Raw genomic sequence first — 23,105 nt, forward strand, 5'->3', positions numbered from 1 at the left:
GTGGATTCCATCCAACCTTGGTAAATTTCGCAGGATCTGAATGAATTTACATTCCTTGCGAGCACATTTATATAACGAGAGGGAAATCCGTACTGCACCGTTACGTCACTACTATTAAAGTTACGTAATCCTAAATAGAATATTTGAACCAACGAAATGAAAAATATTGCAGCTAATCACAACTGAAGAGTTGAATCAATGAGCAATTAGATAAGGAAAACTAATAAGACGACAAATTGAAGGTCCAATGAAATAGCGAGTTCAACGACCAGTAAAATTAGACCGTGAAAATTTGTCCCGGAATCCACCATCCCTGAGCAATTAGATAAGGAAAACCAATACGACGACAAATTGAAAATCCAATAAGAAAGCGCGTTGAACGACCAGTAAGAAAAGGCGGTGGAAAACGACTACTGGGTTGATTAAACATTGAAGTTGCAATTGTTGTATTACTATGGTTCAACATTCCAGATCAAAAATATCTATTGCATTTCGAAATGATTTTACCAAACAAAACTGAAAGCAAAGAAATTTATTTTTCATGTTAAGTTCACTTCATCGCGAGTGTGTCCGTTATCTTGCTCTAGCACTGCATATGCTTGCCAAAATATGATCATTGTTGAAGAATCTTTAGTTCGAACTTGAGGATCTTTATGGTAGTGGACTGTATGTATTAATTATAGAATTATCAATGACAACGGGTGTGATTAAGATTCGGTTTATTCAGAATAAAACAGTGAGTAATAATAATGATATAGCGAGAGACAACGGTCCAGGCGGTGTTCGATACGACTTGTTCCGTGTTAATCGGTGTTAATGTTGGTGTTAATGTTCCCTCCTCCCTCCGCACTTGTATTTATATCTTTTTCTTGACCTCACTCCGCGTCTGGTGACCTAGATTGTCGAAAAGTAATTAGGAAATCGGCTTGGTTGCGCAATCTCTCAGACTGTGCAGCTTAGCCGGGGTCTGAACAGGCGTGCTGTCAGCCACATTTCACTTTGACGCTTTTCAGCAACTGGCCACCGGAGTTGTGGCAGATATATGACAGGACGCTGACCTTTTCACCGCTTAATTGCTCTTCCATTGTTTTCCATTATGAAAAACAAGGTGTGCAACTGGCGTTGTGCAACCGTTGTTTTCGCACCAGGAGCAATGTTTTATTGCCACGGGGATTTTTAGATAGTGATGAGCAGGTATTGAGAAAAGATTTCTCAACAATCATAGTTAATTACCATGGTCAGCAGCCAAAAAGTATAAATTGGTTTTTCATGTGCTGCCAAAATTTTCATTCTCATTGTTGAGTAGTCTTTACGTTCGTTAGGAGAGTACTGCTTATCGAAAATTGTTGGCTTTGATTAATTAAGCTTTGATTCAGTTACGGTTAACCTGAGAATCACTAGATCTGTCGTGTTTTAAAGTACACTGATCTATGTCATGTTAATTTTAATTGGTTGTCGATAACAGTTGCCCTTCTTTGTTGCACATAACTTATAAAAGGTGAACAAGTAGGCAAATAGGTGAAAATGTGCTTGATTGAATGATCTCGTCGCAGCTTGGGCGGCGTGCTCAGTATATTTCTGCACACTGTCGTAGGTTATAATGGCTGGCACATTAGGTTATCACAAAGTTAGTTGTTAGTTGTTAGTTATCACAAATAAAATATTTTTTAATTTAATAATTTCCGTGCTATGTAAGTAATAAGGTTATCCCTTTTCTGTAAAATTTAGCCTAGGAATGGATGAGTGGTTGGTAAGGAAACCGGTAAAAAGGGAAGTGGCTGAAATGGAGTCTCAAAAATGTTCCACTGCAGGTGATGTGAATAATAAAAGAAAAATTGATGAAAATGAGTCAGCAAATTTTCAATTGTCAAATCGACGAAAAGCAGTAAGAAAATATGATATTGACTTTTTAAAATTTGGATTTACGTGGAATGGTGACCATAAAGATCCACGTCCTCTTTGTGTTATTTGCTATGAAATTCTCGCAAATGAGAACATGCGACCAAATAAACTACTTCGACATATTGAAACAAAGCACATGGATCTCAAAATCTTTAGTACTTCCATCGATAAAGGATGCTGTCGGAGTTCTGTTTGGTGGCACGTACTTGAAAGAGATTGAATTAATTCCACTTTCTAACGACACAGCTGCACGCAGAATCGAAGATATGGCGAAATGGGTGGAAGATCAGCTTATTAGCAGGGTTAAAGGAAGTAAATATTTTTCCCTGCAGCTAGATGAGTCCACGGATATACAAGGCTTATCCCAATTGATTGTATTTAACCGTTTTGTATGGAACAGTCAGCCGCATGAGGATATACTGTTTTGTGAACCAATTATTCGGGGTACTAGTGAGGAAATATTTGAAACTCTTGACGCTTATGTAAAATCGAAGGAGCTGGACTGCGGGAACTGTGTTGGTATATGTACGGATGGTGCACGGGCAATGTGTGGTAAGAACAGTGGTGTTGTGACACGCGTTCTTAAACAAAGTCCTAATGCTTCATGGACTCACTGCAGCATTCATAGAGAAGCATGGGTATCAAAAACTATATCAGACGATTTAAAACATGTTTTAAACACTGCCGTGAAAATCATCAACTTCATTAAGAGTAAACCGTTACGGTCTCGCTTATTTGAAAAACTGTGCGAAGAGATGGGAAGCTGCCACAAATCTCTTATTTTCCATTCTGAAGTACGTTGGCTGTCAAGGGGTAATGGGCTAACAAGACTTGTTGAACTCCGCGAAGAAGTTGCAATATTTCTGAAAGGACAAAATGATTACTCGAAAGTATTGCGGGATGAGAAATTCGTTCTTAAGCTCACTTATTTGGCAGACATATTTTCGAAATTAAATGAACTAAATTTATATCTACAAGGGATGGACGCAGCTGACATATTTTCAGTACATAAGATAAGATTCAGGGTTTTATGAAGAAACTTTATTTATGGAAAAAAAATGTTAAAGACGGAAATTATTGTTGTTTCGAGACATTGGCAACTTTCATCGTCGAAAAAGAAGCGACACTAGATGAGAACTCAATTTCTATGATAGTTGCACTTCTAGATTCGTTGAAAGAAAGTTTTGATTATTACTTCAGTGAAGAAATGAAATTCTGTGATAAAAATATCTGTATTGTGAGTCCATTTCAGAGTGATGTTGTGGCTACTGGCATATCTACGAAGGCAGACGAAGAATTAATCGATTTGTCTGAAGATTATTCGTTTAAAATGAGTTTTGATCGTAAGAGATTAATACAGTTTTGGCTATCAGTACAAAACACATATCCAACTCTTTCCACCGCAGCATTAAAAGTGCTGCTTTCTTTTACTACTTCGTACATGAGCGAAATTGGATTTATAGCAGTGATTGGAATTAAAACCAAATTACGAAATAAGCTGCAATTATCCAACAACTTGCGTCTAAAACTAACACATATTAGTGTGCACGTCGAAGAAGTCATCAGTCAAAACGGAAAACAAGCTAATTGTTCGCATACACCGCGTTATGCATCTCACTAACAAACATATACATTAAAATTAGATGTATTCATTAAAAAAATTTAAAAGTATAAAACTTATATGTTTTACTGAAATATATCCTTGCCTTTTAAAAAATGCATTGCAAACCGGTGGGTCGCAAAAACATATAGTAGTCCAAAGTGGGTCGCAGTCCAGAAAAGTTTGAGAACCACTGGCCTAGGTTATTTCTTCCTTTCTATCTTGACTTCATTTTAATTGTTAACGCAACAATAACCGTTACACGACGTCTTCGAAGGCTCATGTTTTCACTCCATCTAATTCTTGTATTGCTTTTGTAGCGGACTTTGACCTACGCGTTAGAACTGTACTTGTCCAGACGGCGAAAGAGAAGAAGAACAGTGAAGCTACCGTAAACAAATGGATACTTAAAGATCGGGAAAAGGTTACGGTAGCGAAGCGATAGTGGTGGTTGGTTCTTGAGATTTACGGTGGCGGATCACTGGCGGTCTTTGTTTGAATTTGTTAGTAAATATTGTACTCTTGATCTGTATGTGGATGCGAGAATGTTATAGGAAAAGCACGAACTGGAGAAACGGTGGCAGCGTCGTCGCCTAGCGATGACTATGATACCAGCCCGGTTGGGGCGACGAACGATCCCCCCTGAGAGAGCGGCTCGTTACATTGGGGGCCTGTCCGGGGAGCCGTACAAGTTCGTACATGCGGCGACTGCTTTTGCATTCGACTGGAGATGGACCCTACGAATTGTCTGAAGAAGCTGGAAGACTTCTTCTGCCCTAGCGGTGTATCGACATCGAACTATGGCCTCGTCGTGCGCTACTTGTTGAGTGATCCTGTACGCTGTGAGCTCTACCTGGTCGGACAAGCTCGGGAGAACTCCTTCGAGGAGCTGAAGAGGGAGCTGTTGAACACATACGGCCCAGAGAAGTCATCTGTGGAGCTAATCGAAAGCATCCACTTCCTGCGTCAACGTGAAAGCCAAATCATCAAACAGTGCGCGGAAGAGGTGGCGAAGTTGGGATGCAGGGCAGGGGTGTCGGAGCGCGACTTGGTGGCGCTTTTCGCTGGTGGGGTAGCGTCGAGGAAAGTACATGGTGCCATTCGGCTGCAGGAACCGTCTATGCCTCGCCGAATCACACAAACTTGCCAAAAAAGTGAGCAAAGCGGAGAAGTACTTTTAGGAGCGGGACAACCGCAAACTGGCGTTATGAAACAAGTGAAGGACGATGTCATGCAGCATTTGGAGGCTCTGTGGCTCTGAGAAATGAAGAACATAGCCAGGCAAGTCCAGCAACTGGAGCGAACGGCCCTACAAACCGTCGGGCGAGTTGGATGCTTCAGCTGAGGCTGCCTGGACCATCACAGACGTGACTGCCCCCAGCTACGCATCCGAAAACGAACGGCGGAGAGAAGAACGATGGCGGCCATCAACCCGCTGACCGGTAGCGTGCTCGCCGTCACAGGTAAGATACAGAGCTTGAACATTTTGTTGTTGGTCGACAGTGATGCGATGGTCTCAGTAATCCCTAAGCGGGTGTGGGATAAGGCCACCTCAGGCCGGAAGTTACAAGGAGCTGCCAGACCAATGCAACTGGGCGATGGAAGGAAGATGGCGACCTGCATCTGGGGGTATAGTCCATCTACACCTGGGGAGATGAAAGGTTCCGCCCGGAGAGCAGGTCGTTACACTAGAATAACATTTTTTGATCAATGATTGTTGCATTAATTACTTCTATAAAAGGTTTTTTGCATTTTAAACTACTTGAAAACAATTAACTTTAAACAAAATTCGCTTTAATTTTCGCAAATATACTTTAAAGTAAAATGTAATGTAACGCCCTGCCATCATAGCGCACTCTCATTCAATAGTTGTCTTTCAAGGTTCCACAGTCTTCGACAATGATCTATGATAAGGATCACCAGCATGCCCAGCTCTGTTTCACAACAAAAAAAGGGCGCAGGTGACGGTCAGAGTCTGACGACCAATTGCTATTGCCCATCGATTAGTCAGTGGATGCTGAATGCTGTCTGAATGGGAAACATGACTGGATGCAGCATTTGGCCTGCCTGTTGTCAACATCCAGCACTTGATCCGTCCCGTTACGTTGCAGCTCTGTCGCTGAACGACCGTTTTCACTTGTATCCTCAACGAGCATATTATTTGTTGGTGAGTGTGATTGCGTGTGTGTGCGTTAGTTTGTAACACTCTCCTGCTCGTGGGCTGCTCATTTTAGTCTACACTTTTTAAGGTTGGTATTCCTTACGTTCAGTTCTATGGTACATTTATCGTACAATGCCCAAGACCCCATCTACGACAACAGAGGCAGCAAAAAATGAAGAAAAAATGAAGACTTAAGTAAAAGCCCGGCACATTCATTACTCTCACGAAAACAACCGATAACCACAGTAAATTATTAAATTCATTTTTAACAGTATTAATTTTTTCAATTTCTGATAAAGATGATTTTTAAAGATATTTTTCAATTCCAAAAAGCATACTCAAAAGTGGTTTTTAAAAAGAATCCATTTGCATGACATCAAGTCATTGACCAGATCTGATTGTTTAATTGTTACTGACGACGCCGATGTATCTTTTGATGTTGTTTTTTTTCAATTTGTTTAATATGTTTTCATTTCTACAATTTCAAATGCATGTGCTCATCGTTTTCAACCTCTCAAATCATCGAGTACAAATCGTGCCGTTTTCAACGCAAATCAGTTTCGTGAAATTATACTTTTTATGAATTTTTTTTCTTTTATAGTTACAAAATGTGGCAAACAGAAGAAGTGGGGAATGTAAAATTGGCCGATGCGTATAAATGAAACCAAATAATATGGTTTTCCATATTCCGGTTGCTGAGCATTGAAGACATCATGCGCCTCTCGATGCATCGAGCGAGATTAATGCGATGGCGCAAAATTATATTAGGTATGTTACGCCTAATGTTGAAAATTGCCTGTTATTGATAATGGGCAATAGGCATTTGCCTAATATTGAAAAAGCGGCTTACGAATCACACTGTATGTTGACTTTTATTAACCCTTTAGTGACTGAATTGTGATCCAGTTGAAGTGAATACTTAATTTTGCAGATACAGTCCATGAGAGTTAGTTAAGATATAAATGAAAAATCATTATGAAAAAATAATTGAAAGTTGTTTTTTATCGTATACTTATTTGGGAATATTGTACACTGCAGTGTTTTCATGAAAGCCGTATACGGTGTTTATTTCTACAATTCATCACTGTTGAATAGTAAACATATTGGCAGAAACAGTTACACAATTCTATCAAGAAATTGAGCCGCTGATGATATATTGGGAAACCTATCTGGTGAAGCCGTTTGTCACACTGAACAGTGATTTCTGCAGTTTTTTTTGCGAACTGTGCAACGACCCTGCGTACTTGACTGCAGGAAATGTCCACATGAGCTTCGCAAACTGCTTGGCAAATATCATTACATCTAGGCCTTAAGATCTGTAGCGGTCTTGCTCGCAGGAGATGAGCTGCAATATCCCTTCTAAATGCCAAATGTGTCATCGATGATCTGTCAGCGTCATGAAGTTCGCAAGGAAGTCGCCAAGCAGCTATCACTGTTAGTTGACACTTCTTAAAACAGTTTTCTTCAGTCGTTACAAACAGAAATAGAAATATACGCTTTTGATAAAATTCCATATAAACCATTTGATGATGCCAGCATAAAAAGTTGAACGGCGCCAAGTCGAAGGACACGATTAAAATTTTTTTTATTTCAATGGGCATTCGACATCGCAGTCTTTAGCGTAAGTATTGGCGCCATTTGTGGATAAATTAAAAGTGTTGGCACCACATTCCAAATTTTGCAGACATATTTATCCACTTTTCTGACATCAAACCCAGAAGTCTACATCAAATCTAGTAGCAACTAGTTCAGCTACAAATCGTTGGAGCATGATTTTACGTATAATCAGGAAGTAACATTCAACCACTTTCTCATTTGTTAAAGTTCTGATGGATAGAAAGGCTGTGTTTGAAGAAAAGCTCCGTGCTTTGATCAAAGAAAAATGACAGAATGGAACGATTTTTCCAACTTCACAGCGAGATCAAATTATTACTGACATTTTGCGAATCCAGTCAGATGGTCCAAAATATGTTCCTGATTATAATTTAAAAAATCAATATGGAGTTTTTAAAATCGGCGAAGAAAATAAACTAATTCGCTTGGGCAAGAATGATGCAATAAGATGCATCGCCTCTATTGAAGAAATCTTTGATATTATCAATGATGCTCATCAAAAGATTGGTCATGGTGGAGAAAAAAAACATTTCGTGAAGCACAGAATAAATGGCCTAACATCACACAGGAAGAAGCATGCCATTTGTTTTTCACGTTTTGTGAAGAATGCCATAAGAAGAGGGCAAGAAAGCTTCCAAAAAGCCTAGTTGTTAAACCACTGGTTAGTACAAATTTGATGTCACGAGCCCAGGTGGACTTGATAAATTTTCAAATTATGCCTGATGGTGATTATAAATATATATCAGGACTTATTTGAATCACTTTATGAAGTTCTACATTTCGAGTCCGCAAATGTTAAAACCGACGGAAGAAGTGGCATCGAAGCTACTCGAAATCTTTTTAACGTTCGGCGCTCCCAGCATTCTGCAATCCGACAACGGTCGGGAATTTTTATATGTTATAATTGCGGAACTCAAAACATGTTAGCCAGAGCTGAAGCTTGTCACGGGTAGACCCAGGCACCCTCAGAGCCAAGGTGCGGTTGAGCGCCTAAACGGCGTTGTGCAAGACAAACTGGCAATATGGATGCGAGAAAATGAATGCAAAATTTGTTCAGTAGCAAATAAATGTTAGAGTTCATGGAACAACTGGACAAAGTCCATTCAAGGTTACATTTGGCGAGGAGCCACGAATTGGACTGGAGTCCTACGTCCTGCCAAAATCACTAGTTGATGACGCGAAAACATAAGAAGAAATTGAAGAATTTTTGACATCTCAAGAAGCCAATGATGAAGAAAGTTTGAACAGAGATGGAAAAAATTATGAAGAAAATGAAAGCAATATTATGAAACATTTTTCCGAGACTTTTATAAAAGCATGAAAAGAAGCAGCTTCAGGGCAGACTAGAGCAGCAGCAAAAATGACACGATGATCTAAGAAAATGTTAATACCGCTCCAAATAGGTCAGAATTGTACACTGAGAGTGCCAGACGTGGATCGTGGACCCGCGGATCCCAAAAACTTTTTAGTAGTTGCAATGGCGGAATGTGAAGGATTGTACACTGTTGGTTGCAGAGAAGGAAAATTGGCATCTAAGTTTACAGCTGCAGATTTACAAGTGATATCAGAAAATTTACTATCAATTGATGAGTACCCGACGCCGAAATTTATCTTAGAACTGCAGTAACTAAAGCTACGGGCGGCCAAGGATATGTTAAGTGCATGTGCCTATCCGGCTGCTCATCTGGTCGATGCAGTTGCAGCAGAAAAAGAGTATTATGCAATTCTCGATGTCACCCCGGGAAGTCATGCAAAAATATATAAACCTCGTGCGATACATTTGTTTCTGATAGTAAATACAAATATCATTAATAAAAGCATTTCAACATATAGCGTGACTCGTAAGCCGTTTTTTTCAATATTAGGCAAATGCTTATTGCCTATTATCAATAAAAGGCAAAACGCTTGCCTATTATCAATAATAGGCAATATTCAACATTAGGCGTAACAGGTATAAACATTTTGAAACGATTCGTTCAGAATGGGCTTCATTTTTCCTAATAATAATTTATTATTATTTGATTAATAACAATATGACGTAGTGAATGACTTACTTAAGTTGACATGCAGCGGTGATGGTCAAAATTTGAAATTTTATACGATGGTATTTTCTCTGAACGTTGAAATTTATTTTTTCCTGTACTTTTATGTTGTAAATCATTTTACGTTATGTATGTTTTCGTGGCAAAATATCTTTACGTAAATAATTGACGCGTTGAATTGTAAATTGGTTTAAATTAAGTGTCAACTTCATCAGAATGTATGATTATGTTTGTATGTTTTTTAACATTTGCTTGTATAGTTGTTTTGTATTATTATTATTTGATTAATAACAATATGACCTAGTGAATGATTTAATTAAGTTGACCCACACAGAATCTGCTGATGACCCACCAGTATATCGCGACTCACACTTTGAGAAGCACTGCTTTAGAATATCCCCACCATTTCAACCGTTTACCCACATATTTCGGTTTCATCGCCCTGCCCTTATACGTAAGGTACATCTCACCGCAACGATTACTGGACAAGACACAACTCAGATATATTGGACACTGTAAGTATAAGTGGAAAAATGAAAAATAAAAAATTTTCTTTTACCCAAAACATTAAATTCTGTTCAAAGCAATGACAACTTTTACTAAAAGAAATTAAAAATCTGCAATTTCATTCACAAATCAAAAAAAGTTATATATTTTCATATTTCGTGGAAAAAATTTTTCTGGTTCATTTTCGAAGAATTTTATTTTAACCTTACATCGTATCTTTTGCTCTCTTTGACCAACATTAACGCGTTTCTTTCTCGATCGAAAAGTCAATCCATGCCAACGAGGATAATTGCCAATGATTATACTATGCCAGAGAATATGCAAGTTGGGGCTGAGATAAGGAGGATACTAGGCTCCCGTGATGGAGAAAACATTTTCAGAAAACCAACTTTGTCCAGCGTTCTGCAGTTGGGTGGAATGATTTAAAAGTGCAACAAATTAGCTAAATCGCAAGCGCTGTTTTTGAGCTCACGTGTTTAACATATCTTTTCATTGAACTGCAAGTTGAAAGGTTGCAAATGCAAATACAATTTTGAAGTTGAATAACAAAGTTTACACAAAACATAAAAATAAGTTTCTTTATTTGTAAATGAAATGTCAGATATCCCAAACATGGGTGCATTACCTTATTTGGATAGAACTATGTTTCCCACTTTTTAAAACAACGTGTTTTTTGCTTTCAGATGACTATTCATTTCGATGACTAAATCCGGACCTGTCAGTTTTGGGGTTTCAATTTCTCTTATTTATGGAACTTAATGCTTTCTTCTGTTTGATATGCTATTGCTGAATTAAAGTTAGTAATTTAAAAATTAATTTGATCACTGGAAGTTGATTGGTAATTAATGCATGGAGTTGTTTGAATCGTTGAATTGAGTTGTATCAGTTCACTCTTATTGCAATTTACGTGACATTTCAGCTTGATACTGTTAATTGCTTTCTGCCTTTTTCAAAGTGCTTTACATTTATCCACCGGCGTTCATAAATACTGTTCAAAAGAAATGTCATCTAGCAGTTGCTTTCACTTGTCATATAAATTACCTTTTTAGCTAACAATTAAATGAGATTTATGTCTAAGGTTCTTTTTTGTTTGTCAGATGTTGTTCTGATGTACGCTATTCAGGTACGAAGGGAAAACGTAAAATTGATAAATTGTCCACAGCTGCAGTTTTCAGCTAAAACTGGGAGTGGTGATTGCTGAATGTTAGCATTGAAATACTTTTCTAATTTTGCCTGTCTGTTCTCTGAAAATATTTCTGGCTTGCAAAAGAATTTAATCTTTTCAATCTTTCTTTCGCTCCTGTTCACAAGAGTTATTGTTTCTCTTCTTATGTTTCATTTAAATAAAAAATAAAATAAAATCTGTACTTTGGTTTAAAATAGAAATTTGTGGTTATACATTTTGTGTAAATTGTATTAAATTTCTCTTTCAATATCTAAAGTAAACCGACAACTGTGTTGACTAAACTTCAAGTTGCAATTGCTTTTTACGATGATAACCAAATGTTGAATATTCGAGATCAAAAGGGATCTGTTGTATCTTGAAATGATTTTACCGAATAAAATTGAAAGCAAACAAAATTATTTTTCATCTCAAGTTCACTCCATCATAGCTGTGAACGTTATCTTTCTCTAGCATTGCATATGTTCTGCCAAAATGTGACCATTGCTAATTATCATCGTCGGCACGAATTAAGCATATATAGGAACACCAGTACTCTACAGATCGATTCTGCCACCTCTGACTCTTCGTCGCAACTCATCACCAGGTCATCAACATACATGTTGGACAGAGCTTGCTTAATTACCTCATCGCATTCCTCTGGGTTTCGTTTTGTGTGTGCCTTGATTACATTTGCTGCGAGGTATGGGAAACACGCCAATCCAAAACACATACAAATGAAGCGATAAGCTCGCACCGGTGCGTCCTGTAAGCAGTTGCGCCACAGGAAGCGACAAGCATCGCAGTCTTCAACCCGGAGTTCAACTTGCAGGTACATTTTTTCTATGTCAGTCTGCGCAGCGATATGGTATTGTCTGAAGCGGAGCAAAACACCCACCAGATCAGTTTGCACATTCGGACCCGTTTCAAGGCATTCATTGAGCGGACACCACCTTATTTTGATGACCCGTCAAACATCACTCGACATTTTAACCCACCGTCTTGTACACTGCGTGGTGTGGCAGGTACCAAATTTTGCAAGTCTGTTCGTTATGGCAGATCACCTTTTCTGCTCATCCATTTCCGACGTACTCCTCAATCACTGCGCTGTACGCAAGTTGTTAGACTGGGTTTTTCATGATGCTTCTTTTCACGGCTTGCCGTCTATGCTCAGCTAACGAGCGATTGTCAGGTAATCAGATTTCACCGGGTTTCCACAATAGCCCCACCGAGTACCGTGATCCGTCATATGCTAACATGCGGGAAACTGAGCACTTATCGACTCTTGCGTTATATTCTCTTCTTGGGGTTTGACCCTGATGGAGTCCAGCTCCAAAAATTTCTTCAGTGTCCATTCGGTTTCGTCTTCAATCTGGACGCAATTGACTTGGAATTTTGTAGTTGACAATGGGGGTTCATTGGACCAAACACCACCCATCCCAACGTCGTTTCGATCGCTGCCAGGTCGTTGTGGCCACCTCGTAAGATTTTCTCACCGACAAATTGACCGTAAAAGTCAAGACCTATCAAAATATGGATCCGCATCCTGTTCTTCTGATAAGTGCAGTTGTTCTAGGTGTTTCCAGCCTTTCTCCGGCAGGGTACTGATGGAACATTGTCACAGATCTTGGTGAGAGTCAATGCCTCAATAAATTGGTTGGCTCTCTCGTGATGATCGCTCTTCAACGGACTCAGTCGTAACTGCATTTTCCTGGAGGTTGCTGAGTGGCAGTGGATGCCATTTATTCCTTTCACCGTGATGGTTTTGATTGATCCTGCAAGTCCTAGGATGCAAGTGTGTCACGTCTTCCCTTACGAGAGCTTTTTCTGCGGCGCTGTCAAACAGGCAGTTCACTACCATTCGTTTTCCTTCAATGCCATGTGCTATTGCCTGTATTGTTTGGAAGCGTATTCTTTGCCGGACGATGATTGCTAATCAGCAGAACGTTCGCAGCTGCTTCAGTTTTCTCTTTCGGGCGCGACTTCTTTCAGGATGGTTGTGTCTGATTGTCTGGGTCCGCTTGCTTTTGAGTTTGTTGGTTTGAGCTCGTTGATGTTAGCAAATGGTATAAGTTCCAGTCTTCAGTTCCCGTTTTTTCAGTCTACACTCTGTCGCTCGATGTCCCTAGCGCAAGCATTTGAAACATAGATTTCAGTGTCCTGGCAGTTTTCTTGCGTTCTTCTAACCCTTGGTTCAAAAATTGGGGGCATTTTGTTACATGGTGTTGTCCTTGGCATACTGCGCATTTAAAAGTCAGCGAAGTATGGAGAGTATCAATCGTGGTGTGTTTGCGTGGCTTTTTTTGAACGTTATGTCGTGCCGGTGATGAATGTCTTTTCTTTTGTTGGCCGAATTGTCCGTGTTGTCCATGCAGAGAGCTTGCTGACTGAGGACCTGCTACTAAGCTTGCACTTTGGTTCAATAAAGTGTTTGTTCCTCTCTGTTGTCGTACTTTGTGTCGCGTTCCGGCGGAGCAAACGTGAGTCGGATTGCGGTCAGGCGGTCATGATTAATTTGACCTACCGCCAAATAAACTTAAAGTCAATTAATTCGCAAGCCGCAACGGTTTTGTCGTTTACAGCTTTTATCTTCCACCGTAGCAGGAAATCTTCTCAATCAACAATGTGTCCCAACAGCTATTTAATAAAATTGTCTTTTAAGCGCCAATACTTTTGATTCTTATTTTTGAGAACTCTTCCTTTGAACTCTTTATTTTTATTTATCCTCACTTGCTTGTAATTTTTCTGTTATTGCTTTTGTGGATTTGTATCACAAAAACTTAAATGTCATAATATGTTATACGTATAAGTTGCCTTTTGTCTGCATTTTGCCATTTGTTTGCGTACATTGCAAAATCGTTATATTGCAAAGCGTCCAACATACTGATCGCTGCGTCTGACTGGTTGGATTGTAGTGATTTTCAGTGGAATTGTTAGCAGTTTGATTGATGATGAAACTGGGATAGTCTCTCTCGGTAAAATTTTCAGGGCTAATTTTCTATTGGTTGGAAAGAAGTCCAGTTTTTATTGGATAGCTTTTGATTGCATAGTTATGGCGTAATAGCATCGGTTGTGTTGCCTAAACTTTTCATTGATTAAAATTTTTCTGCTTTGATTAGCTACAATTCTTTTTTATTTCATTGATCCAAATTTTTAAGTGCATAGCAATTCATTATGTAACATTTATTTAAACAGAAAACATGAACATTTTACATTCAAAGTCAATTAATCAGCATTAGTATGAACGAATTGATATAATATCATTGATCATGAAAAACAAATAAAAATACTGTTGATTCAATTTAGCATTGTTAAATTTTGGATGAGTAGAATGAGAATAAATGTGCCAAAGTTAGAAATTGTAATGAATCGAGATTGGAATACGATTCAAAATTTCACAAATTTGTAAAAAGTCTTGGTCAAATTTCTTCTCCATTAACGGCAAGATGACAGCCGTTTCAATAGTCAGTCGTTCTTCTGGTCCTTGGCTGTAGTTGAATGGAAACAAAACCAGATGGATATTTACTGCGGAATTCGGCTCCAATACACCAGAGCATGGATTTATGGTAATTTTCTTTCCCAAATTCGATTTCACAACCCACATGATTGGCTTTTCCGATTTATTATGCAAACGCATCATGGTCTGCTGGCGAGTCGTGAATGGAGCATTGAAACTGACCCGCAGACCCGGTTGGAGGAGAACATCGTGTGCACCTGGAATTTCACTCTCAGCCATAGCGACTACTGTTCTTGCGAAAAGAATGCCACAGACTAAATTCTAATCTAACCAACAAGCTATTGATGCTGCTGAAAGAAAACTTTTAAAGTGGTTTAATATTAAACAATTTTTACCTTTAAAATGTTTTTGTTTAAATTTGAAAAAAAATCACTTTAAAATAAAACTATTGCATCCTATTAATATCGAACTATATTTTACAATTAAAAAATTTACTGAAATGAAATAATGAATTACTATTTTGAACTTTTTACATGATATCTTTACAATGAGAATTTTATTTGTATCCGGCAGATTTTTTCTTCGCTTTTTATTATTACCATTGTGGTGCAACCTTGAACGTGCCATCCATGCCCCAGGGTTTCATGGCTGCTATCAGTCAAATGTTATCGACCATCGAAAAGATCAGGATATGCTTTGGCGCACTCTGCGTCAATAGAAACGTTTTCCCAGATTTTGTTCTTGTAAATTCAGGCTCAAGAACTAATTCCTGACGATCTCTGGGAAGTCTGGGCAACGTTTCGCCCGTTGTTTATACATGGTACTCCTGACATTCTTAAATAACGGAAATTGGCCAGATGTTGATGGGTCAGCGGAGGCGACTGCGGCTTCTTCATCATAGAATTGCGGGATGGTCTTTGGTTCTTCCGCACTCCCCTTTTTTAAAATAGCCCTTTTTTGTGTGCTCATCCACCGGACAGTCGTCACCATGGGGAGTCCGCCTGATCACAGCTGTCACATCCAGCTTGGTGGTTACTCCACCTTTGCACCCTTTTTTATCCTGTACCAAAACAGAACTAATAATAAGAATAAAAAAGTACATATTTAATATTTTCAAAGCACATACTTTGGCTATCTATAAAAATTTATAACAATCACAAAACTGTCTGTTATCGTGGTGCAGTGTCTGCTTTACAAATATAATAAGCCCTAATTATTTTCTTGCATCGTGTCTCGACGCAATTTGTTGTTGGAAATGACTAAAAAAGAATCCGACTTTGAGGCGTTCATTCGTAATCTTCACGACACAAGCTTCGTGCTATGGGCTTTTCACCTGAAAGCAAGAAAAAAAACCTCTGATCCCGTGCACTGAGCAGGATTAATATCACAACAATTTGTTATCAGTTTTACCCAACTGATGACAGTTTAACTATGCAACAGTGACAAATTTTTCCTTGGACATTGTCGAACGCAACGAAAAAGACAGAGCATATGAAAGAATCTGATAGGTTCATTTCTAAGGAATGGGAATGCTATGTCTCTCGTGTTATGTTTTACTTGGAAAAAATAATATTTCTGATTCCACCATCAAAAGAAATTTATTTTTGAGTTCATACAGCACAACAATATTGTTATTGAGACTCTCTTCTCACACTTAGCCGCCCGCGCTCACAGAAAAATCCTACGACCAGTTAGTTGATGTTTTGAGAAATTACTCCTCTCCACAGCTATCTAAAGTAACTCTTCAGTATAATTTTCATTCTTGGAAACAGAGTTCCAACGAGCTAATTTCTGACTTAACATGCTGCTTATGTCGTTTACTTCACGCTTTATATTATGTGGAAAACAATATGCTGCGCGAGCAATTTGCTTATGGTCATCGCGGTGAATCGTTGCAAATGCGCTTGTACCCACGGAATATTTTGACTGTCCTACCTATTCCTAAAGCCTGGTGGTAGAAGCTACTTGTCAAAGCATTCATCAACACAAAACATCAAACAAAACTTAAACAACAAACAACCACACTAGTTTTTCAGGCTTAATTCAAGCTGTTTACGCTGCAGGAAATTTGTCTTCGTTGCGGAGGATATCGTAACAGGGATCGATGTCGATTACCAAATTCATGATCAGAAACTTGGTCACTTTGAAAATATTCATCAAAAAATGACTCAAGAAATTCCTATTCAAAAGCAATGACAAACACAGCCGTATCTGCTGCTGAACCACTGATGATGGCACTTCTGTCATTGACGCTCTGACGATGTCCTTTCCATTCATTCAAAAACATTAAATTATCAATCACTGAAGTGGATTCACGATTATATCACACCATCCTTATCAGATATCCTTTCCGAAAAATGTCAAGTGCAAACAAAATTACCCTAATTCCTGACTGTGCTATTTCAAAAAGAAACGGATAAAAAGGCAATTTTCAAGTTAAGGTACACTTCTCAACAATTCAGAAGAGGCGAAGACTTATCACCGTCGAAAGGCGTTTTTCAGATCTGTTGAGCTTGAAGTGATTTAATCTTTTTACAATCAGTGCACAAAATGCATCAGAAATGCTTCAAGAATTCCAATCATTATTTTTAAATCAGCCGGCAACCATCTGCTTCTGCCATTTGCACAAAAACACGAAGTATATTCCCTTTACATCGTGAGAAAAGATAAATCAAAAATAACAGACTGATTAAAAAAAGATTCTATAACTAGTGAGTCACTCAGTTTGATTGATTCTAATTGTTATTTGTTTAATGACAAACATTAGTGTATGCACTTACAGCGATTAATTAACTGAATAAGATAGCAAGGGTTAGTTAGGAATTTGAGGCTTAATTAATTAATTACACTTAATGGAACGGCATCAGTTGAGAGTTGCACACAGCGGACCTAGACAGGAATGTGTAAAATGTGCAGTGAATTAACATCAACTGTACATAATGATGAAACTTAGATAAAAATATGAATTAGATATTACTGTCTCGTGTTTTGAGGAAGCATTCTTGTCTATTGGTAAATATGTTGGCTTTCGGGTGGGAATACAAGTTTTTGATAAATTGCGCTTATCTTAAGCCTATCAACAGTCAGTGGTCGATGGTAAAACTAATGTTTACGCTACGATGTTTTTCGAATTCAACGCCTGCAGTTTATCAGAAATGTTCAGAGTCACAGACAGAATCGCCGTCGATGATATTCCTGGAGTACTGCAATACTTTGATGACATTCTTCCCACAGCTGTAGAATAAGAACCATTTTCATGTATTACAACACATCTAGGATAGTGGCTTACGACTAACAGCGATAAATGAAAATTCTACCATTAACCAATAAAATGCTTAACATATGAAATCATTACCAACGGTATCAATCTCGTCGGGAATAAATTTCAAACAATTCATAGCGCTGCTGTTCCGCGTTACCAACAGCAGCTATAAACTTTTCTAATACTATTGAATTGTCCCAGTTTTAAATGTAACCTTGATAATATTCAAATATGCATATTCAAAGTAGTTAGATGTACTTTCATTGCCAAACTTGACTTTTCAGGCCGTTATCTCATCGTTGCGACAGATTTTTGTAATTCACAATTTTTCTCTAACTGTAACTTCTAAAAACATTTCGCTGCTCACAGTGAATAAATTTCTGGTAAAGATAGTGTATTCGACAGATTACTAGCCATCCGGCTGCTAATTAAGAAGCAGCGACGAATGTGCACATGGTCAAAATGGTGAAAACACTTTTGAATACGGTAACTGAGGGTGGTTAGCAGTTTCATCATTTTTGCACACGTCACCGGAATGGATCAACTCGCCGCTTGATCTGTCAGATTTCACAGTAAATTTTTAAAATTCTCAACTCAACAAAGTCAAACAAACAAAAAGGTCAGCAAACAAAGCTCGTAATAAGATTTATTTGTTCCATTATTTAATTAGACAGTAAGTGCATTATTCGACTATGTCGTAGTTGTGTGCCCTGCCTTGAAGATACGTGACTGAACCGACTTGCACGAATGTGTACATTCATTCCAATTTTTCTATCGATATTGACCGGGGAATAGATAAGTTCAGTTTCAAACAGGATCAAAAAGTGTTGTTTATTTGAAATGCAATTAAAATTATTAATTTGTTAAATTGATTAAAATTAATTATTAAATTAATATTAAATTAGTTTTGATATCACGTGACTGAGATTCCAGTTTTGCTTAAATGAAAAACGGCACTATTTCGTTCCTCGTCAGACTGTCATGTGTAATAATACATGTACGTGATATATCTTCCAGATACTATATCCATCCCCCTATAGATTAGACGTATCAACGCCCCTGAATGCAGATACATAATGCAGATACTGATAAAGTAATGTAGTAGAAAGATGTTCGGCTAGTGAACCTACAATATAAAGTTATGCCACAGACACAGATAATCATGGTGAGTTGATTGCCGCGGCGAGTTGATCTAGACCCTCACCTGAATGCTCTACGACAAGAAACTGTCGAACGGAATTGCTGGTGACTTTACGAAGTCTGTGAATTGTATTTAGCAGAATGCATTTTGACTTCGCACATGACCATTCTGAGATATCATTAGATACCAGCACACGTGTGCACAGAACTGTAAGCTAATAGAAGTCTTAAGTAGTGATTAAGCCAACTGGACTTTTTTCATATGGAATGAAGGCTGCTGATAGGCACACTTTGAATCACCGCACTGATCTGATAATTTTATATACTTTCCCACACTTTTCATTATTTTTCCGTCGTTCTGCATATTCACATTGTTTAGTCGTAGTTTCCACGATAAAAATTTGATCGTTCATTACATAAATACAACATCCATTGATTTATGAGTGTTATAAAACTTATTTGATTGCTCATATATTCTTCCAATAATGCAATTCGTTGCATTTTCCATTCTTTTATTGCCTTAATGATTAAAAAGCATGTGTCTGTAAGCATAATTTTACCCTCCAACTTTAAAAATAGGCTCAAAAAAACTTTAAAATTGAATTGGAATTAAAGATAAATTCGAATATTTTTTGACATTAAAAAATGAATCATGCGTTATGAGATTTATTAAGTAACGCTGAAAATTTTGTTACAACGCAGAGTAAGTATCAATTTGGACTTTTATAATTATTATATGAATGTGGTTTTTAAGTAAAATTGTTAATGTAAATTGGGATGACACCACAACATGTAAATTTACGCCAGTGGTGATTAGGGAAGAAATTTTGTTATTTTCTTTTAAACTGCATTTAAAGCAATTTATAAAAATAGACAAACTTTAACAATTAAGTCCTTAAATTTGAAACTTGAAATTACAAAACTAGAATCATGTTTTTATGTTGAAATTTTATAAAGAAAAATTATTTTTAAAGCTATAAAATTTTGACTTGTGCAGCTAATAAAATTCGATGCTATTTGCACCAATGAAGAAGTATTTTGTTGTGAATCACCAAAAATACAAACAAAATTTAAATTTTTCAATGAAATTCCTCGCTGATAAAATTCAAATAAAAAAGTTCATTCCTATAAAAACATTTTACTTTTCATAAACATCCGTTTAAATAGCATATCTGATTACTACTTTGCAAACTTTATATATTTTGTATTTAACTTCTGACAATGTCTACGATTTGTGGTAAATTCTGTGCTCTCAAATTGAAAATAAGTTTTACTGTATTTTAGATATTATTTTTAAAAATTGAAAAAACATGTCCACTTCAGTTTATCTGATTTAAAGTAAATTACGATATTTATTTATTATTTTCTGCTCACTTTGTGAAGATTTTTATCATGTTAATTAATTAAGTAAGTTTGCGAAATTGCTGATGACTGGCTTAAGATCTTTGTAAAATAAATTAAAAAAAAATTTTCTTGCTTACTGATGTTTTATAAAACAGTCAATTGTACTTCAAAAAGGATCTTCGCCTTATTTATAGCAATATGCTTATAAGCTAATTTTGAGTGATTGTAAAGAATGTTCATATTTTTCCATTTATTCTAAACAGATAACATTTATCAACTGATTTCAAAATAAATAAAAATTACTTATCATTGTAATTAACTTTCAGCCATTGTTAATCTTACATTAATGTTTCATATATGGGCAGTGAAAAGCAATGCTGAACTGAAATGAAAAAAGTTGGAGAATGAATAGAACTTATTATGATGAAACTGTGAATTCAGTATTCAACGTAACTAGTTGTGTTATATTAGTCACAAATGAATTTGTTGCATCCATCAATGAAAAGAATAATGTACATGATATTGCTTATACGATAAACGTTTAAGCATTTTATAAGCTTTGAAATGTTGCAAAAAGCTTTTATGTTGAAGTTTGCAAACGATGTGAATTCAGTATTGGAAAAGTTTACACTTCGATTGTATTGAAAAAAAAGCAATTTTTATGACAAAGTGGTTAGTAATTTTGTCACAAGTTTAAAATTCCATTGTAGCTGAATCAGTGCTCATTTAGAGCGAACATTTAGCACAAGTTTGACTGCCTGTTTGCACCTCTTTCAAGCAGCTTCTTTTATTCAATTTCTATTATACTGAAATATTTTATTGAAAAGTAAGGTCTGATGTTTTTATTTGTGCACGAACACGACTGTATGCATGTATGCAGTATGTAGGTATGCACATATAAACGTACGCGCGCATGTATATGTAAACATAAACAGAAACAGAAATGGCAGTGGCACAGTACGGATATTTTGGAAGATTGCGAAGGTTTGATCAGACTTGCATACAGGGATTTCCGTAATATCTATACCAATTAAGCGTTATAAACAAGCATCAAAGCGCCGTCTATGTTCGCATCTTTACGTTGGATGGAATCAACGTTTACTTAAGCTAGACGTATAAAAAATAGCTGTATTTTTTGTCACCCGGTGGAGACTGTCGTCGTCATCACCGTAACAATTGTTATTTTTACCATTTTAAACTAATTGAAGACGTTGTTTGATTTTGTCGAACAGTTTTAAAAGATTGTTTTTGTGTTACTGATTGCATTTTTGTAAACTTTTCCTTTCACTGCATCATGCTGTCCATGATTATAATGATTATTTTGATAAACGACTGCAAGCTAACCTGCCGGAGTGGCGCTTGGTCGTCTCTTTGACCGTCCCCTTGTTAGCTTAGCAAAACTCATAAAGTATTCCTAGTGTCGTTGAAGCTGAACTGATTCCGACGCGCTTCGACGGTATATTTGCTAAGCTGCTTTGCGGCGTTTCAATGTTTTCCTCGTTCATGAGTTTCCAGCTACTAAAACGGCTAACTTTTGCCGCCTATTGTAACGCGTTATTTGACCTTCAGCGTGAGGGGTAGAGGAAATGTTTTGCCACCCCTTGCCGTGAGCCTGGTGCTTTTTTTATTTATTTGTTATTTACATGGGCATACATATATGTATATATATATATGAACGGTTTAATTTAAAATTTTTGCTGACTTGCAAATTCTAACAAACCTGTAATACCTGTAATTTTGTGTGCATATTCTAGTCAGCATCTTTTGCAAGTAGACATTTCAAATATAACATTCAACAATGGCACTGCAATAGATCTCTCTGACAGCATTTCAAAATCCTCAAACTTTCCAGCAACGAGAGCACAGCAGGCGATCAACCGCCGGCTAAAGCCGCGCCCATGTGCCCAAAAGCCTGCCGTTTTCCTGGTTCGGCTATAGAACAATGCCATTTTGGGTCCTAAATGGACACTCTGAGCAACAACCGCGGGAAACTGCTGAAGATTGCCGGTAAGTAATCTATTCCTGCTTATAAATGTTTAATATTTTATAAACAACTGTAGATATCTGTTGCGCCAGATTATCAAACTCTCTGTTGTATTTTACATTGCCGTAAGTGTTATTTTTCAATATATTCATTTTGTAATTTTTTGCCTTTTGTAAATTTAAATTTTGGTGTTAAGCGAGTCGAAATTTTTATATTTTTATTTTTTGAATATGTTTTCTGTGACTTCTTTTCAAAAATGGATATTTTATTTCATTGCAATATGACAATTTGAATAGCAGGATGCAAGTTTTGTTTGTTTGTTCAGATAGAAGAAATATTTTTACAAAAATTTTGATAGAATTCTAAAAAACGGAGTCCTTTTTAAAAAAAAATGTTGAGCATGAAAATATTTTCAATATGTCCCAAAAGCTTTTTTTGTAACCATGACAGTTGCAGTAACGGTAACAGAAAACAGCACTAACAATAAAAGAGAAAAAAGTTAATTAATGTTTTTCGAAAGAAGTAAGAGGAAAAAAATGTCGAATCAAATTGGATTGAATTTTCAGGATGGGAAGTGACTCTCTGTGATGCCGGAAACATTCCAAGCCTACGTGATTGCATGTTTGTATTAAGCGCGCTTGGTAATAAAAATTCAAAGTCACGGTTCTCTACCAGTACTAGTTAGTCGATGGATATTTATTTATTTACAAGCAGTAATTTTAATTTTTTTACTTCGGTAAAACAATCATTCTGCTTCGAAGCAAGCACTGAGGAGGTAATTTTGAAGCAACTCATTCTGCTAACTTGGTGCGGGCTGTTTTCTTCCAATGCAAACATTGCAGTGACAAAAATAGTTGTATGAGAAAGTGGGAAAATTTATTTTACTATCTTTGAAATGACAAACAAATTTTTATTGTCACCAGTGAGCAA

General features: G+C 37.1%; 11 protein-coding genes across 11 annotated transcripts; 4 read left to right on the forward strand and 7 right to left on the reverse strand.

Moving 5' to 3' along the window:
• Window positions 1-1,538: 1,538 nt before the first annotated feature.
• Window positions 1,539-3,947, forward strand: Tsp_09833 (hAT family dimerization domain protein). Its single transcript, XM_003370571.1, has 6 exons — window positions 1,539-1,594; window positions 1,729-1,952; window positions 2,059-2,204; window positions 2,235-2,792; window positions 2,927-3,506; window positions 3,823-3,947. The coding sequence occupies exons 1-6, from the start codon at window positions 1,539-1,541 to the stop codon at window positions 3,945-3,947; spliced, it is 1,689 nt and encodes a 562-aa protein (XP_003370619.1).
• A 285-nt stretch (window positions 3,948-4,232) lies between these two features.
• Window positions 4,233-4,873, forward strand: Tsp_09834 (conserved hypothetical protein). Its single transcript, XM_003370572.1, has 2 exons — window positions 4,233-4,516; window positions 4,684-4,873. The coding sequence occupies exons 1-2, from the start codon at window positions 4,233-4,235 to the stop codon at window positions 4,871-4,873; spliced, it is 474 nt and encodes a 157-aa protein (XP_003370620.1).
• Window positions 4,874-6,828: 1,955 nt separating this feature from the next.
• Window positions 6,829-7,202, reverse strand: Tsp_09835 (conserved hypothetical protein). Its single transcript, XM_003370573.1, has 3 exons — window positions 7,143-7,202; window positions 6,908-7,111; window positions 6,829-6,867 (listed from the first exon to the last, which is right to left on the reverse strand). Exons 1-3 carry the CDS (start codon window positions 7,200-7,202, stop codon window positions 6,829-6,831), a joined length of 303 nt encoding a protein of 100 aa, XP_003370621.1.
• A 751-nt stretch (window positions 7,203-7,953) lies between these two features.
• On the forward strand, window positions 7,954-8,466 carry Tsp_09836 (conserved hypothetical protein). Its single transcript, XM_003370574.1, has 3 exons — window positions 7,954-7,968; window positions 8,024-8,226; window positions 8,352-8,466. The coding sequence occupies exons 1-3, from the start codon at window positions 7,954-7,956 to the stop codon at window positions 8,464-8,466; spliced, it is 333 nt and encodes a 110-aa protein (XP_003370622.1).
• A 192-nt stretch (window positions 8,467-8,658) lies between these two features.
• On the forward strand, window positions 8,659-9,838 carry Tsp_09837 (hypothetical protein). Its single transcript, XM_003370575.1, has 5 exons — window positions 8,659-8,835; window positions 8,911-9,069; window positions 9,174-9,228; window positions 9,320-9,381; window positions 9,641-9,838. Exons 1-5 carry the CDS (start codon window positions 8,659-8,661, stop codon window positions 9,836-9,838), a joined length of 651 nt encoding a protein of 216 aa, XP_003370623.1.
• A 1,664-nt stretch (window positions 9,839-11,502) lies between these two features.
• Tsp_09838 (conserved hypothetical protein) lies at window positions 11,503-11,826 on the reverse strand. The gene has a single exon (XM_003370576.1). It carries the CDS (start codon window positions 11,824-11,826, stop codon window positions 11,503-11,505), a length of 324 nt encoding a protein of 107 aa, XP_003370624.1.
• Window positions 11,827-12,332: 506 nt separating this feature from the next.
• Tsp_09839 (conserved hypothetical protein) lies at window positions 12,333-12,695 on the reverse strand. Its single transcript, XM_003370577.1, has 2 exons — window positions 12,594-12,695; window positions 12,333-12,542 (listed from the first exon to the last, which is right to left on the reverse strand). The coding sequence occupies exons 1-2, from the start codon at window positions 12,693-12,695 to the stop codon at window positions 12,333-12,335; spliced, it is 312 nt and encodes a 103-aa protein (XP_003370625.1).
• A 1,645-nt stretch (window positions 12,696-14,340) lies between these two features.
• On the reverse strand, window positions 14,341-14,724 carry Tsp_09840 (putative MSP domain protein). Its single transcript, XM_003370578.1, has one exon. The coding sequence runs from the start codon at window positions 14,722-14,724 to the stop codon at window positions 14,341-14,343; it is 384 nt and encodes a 127-aa protein (XP_003370626.1).
• Window positions 14,725-15,207: 483 nt separating this feature from the next.
• Tsp_09841 (conserved hypothetical protein) lies at window positions 15,208-15,547 on the reverse strand. The gene is made up of 2 exons (XM_003370579.1): window positions 15,419-15,547; window positions 15,208-15,381 (listed from the first exon to the last, which is right to left on the reverse strand). Exons 1-2 carry the CDS (start codon window positions 15,545-15,547, stop codon window positions 15,208-15,210), a joined length of 303 nt encoding a protein of 100 aa, XP_003370627.1.
• Window positions 15,548-17,610: 2,063 nt separating this feature from the next.
• On the reverse strand, window positions 17,611-18,468 carry Tsp_09842 (hypothetical protein). The gene is made up of 4 exons (XM_003370580.1): window positions 18,380-18,468; window positions 18,183-18,264; window positions 17,805-17,873; window positions 17,611-17,679 (listed from the first exon to the last, which is right to left on the reverse strand). Exons 1-4 carry the CDS (start codon window positions 18,466-18,468, stop codon window positions 17,611-17,613), a joined length of 309 nt encoding a protein of 102 aa, XP_003370628.1.
• A 3,224-nt stretch (window positions 18,469-21,692) lies between these two features.
• Tsp_09843 (hypothetical protein) lies at window positions 21,693-22,327 on the reverse strand. The gene is made up of 3 exons (XM_003370581.1): window positions 22,278-22,327; window positions 21,982-22,213; window positions 21,693-21,809 (listed from the first exon to the last, which is right to left on the reverse strand). The coding sequence occupies exons 1-3, from the start codon at window positions 22,325-22,327 to the stop codon at window positions 21,693-21,695; spliced, it is 399 nt and encodes a 132-aa protein (XP_003370629.1).
• Window positions 22,328-23,105: the final 778 nt, after the last annotated feature.

The sequence above is a fragment of the Trichinella spiralis genome, assembly GCF_000181795.1.
Source record: "Trichinella spiralis strain ISS 195 chromosome Unknown Scfld610, whole genome shotgun sequence".
In the NCBI taxonomy this organism is placed as follows: domain Eukaryota; kingdom Metazoa; phylum Nematoda; class Enoplea; order Trichinellida; family Trichinellidae; genus Trichinella; species Trichinella spiralis.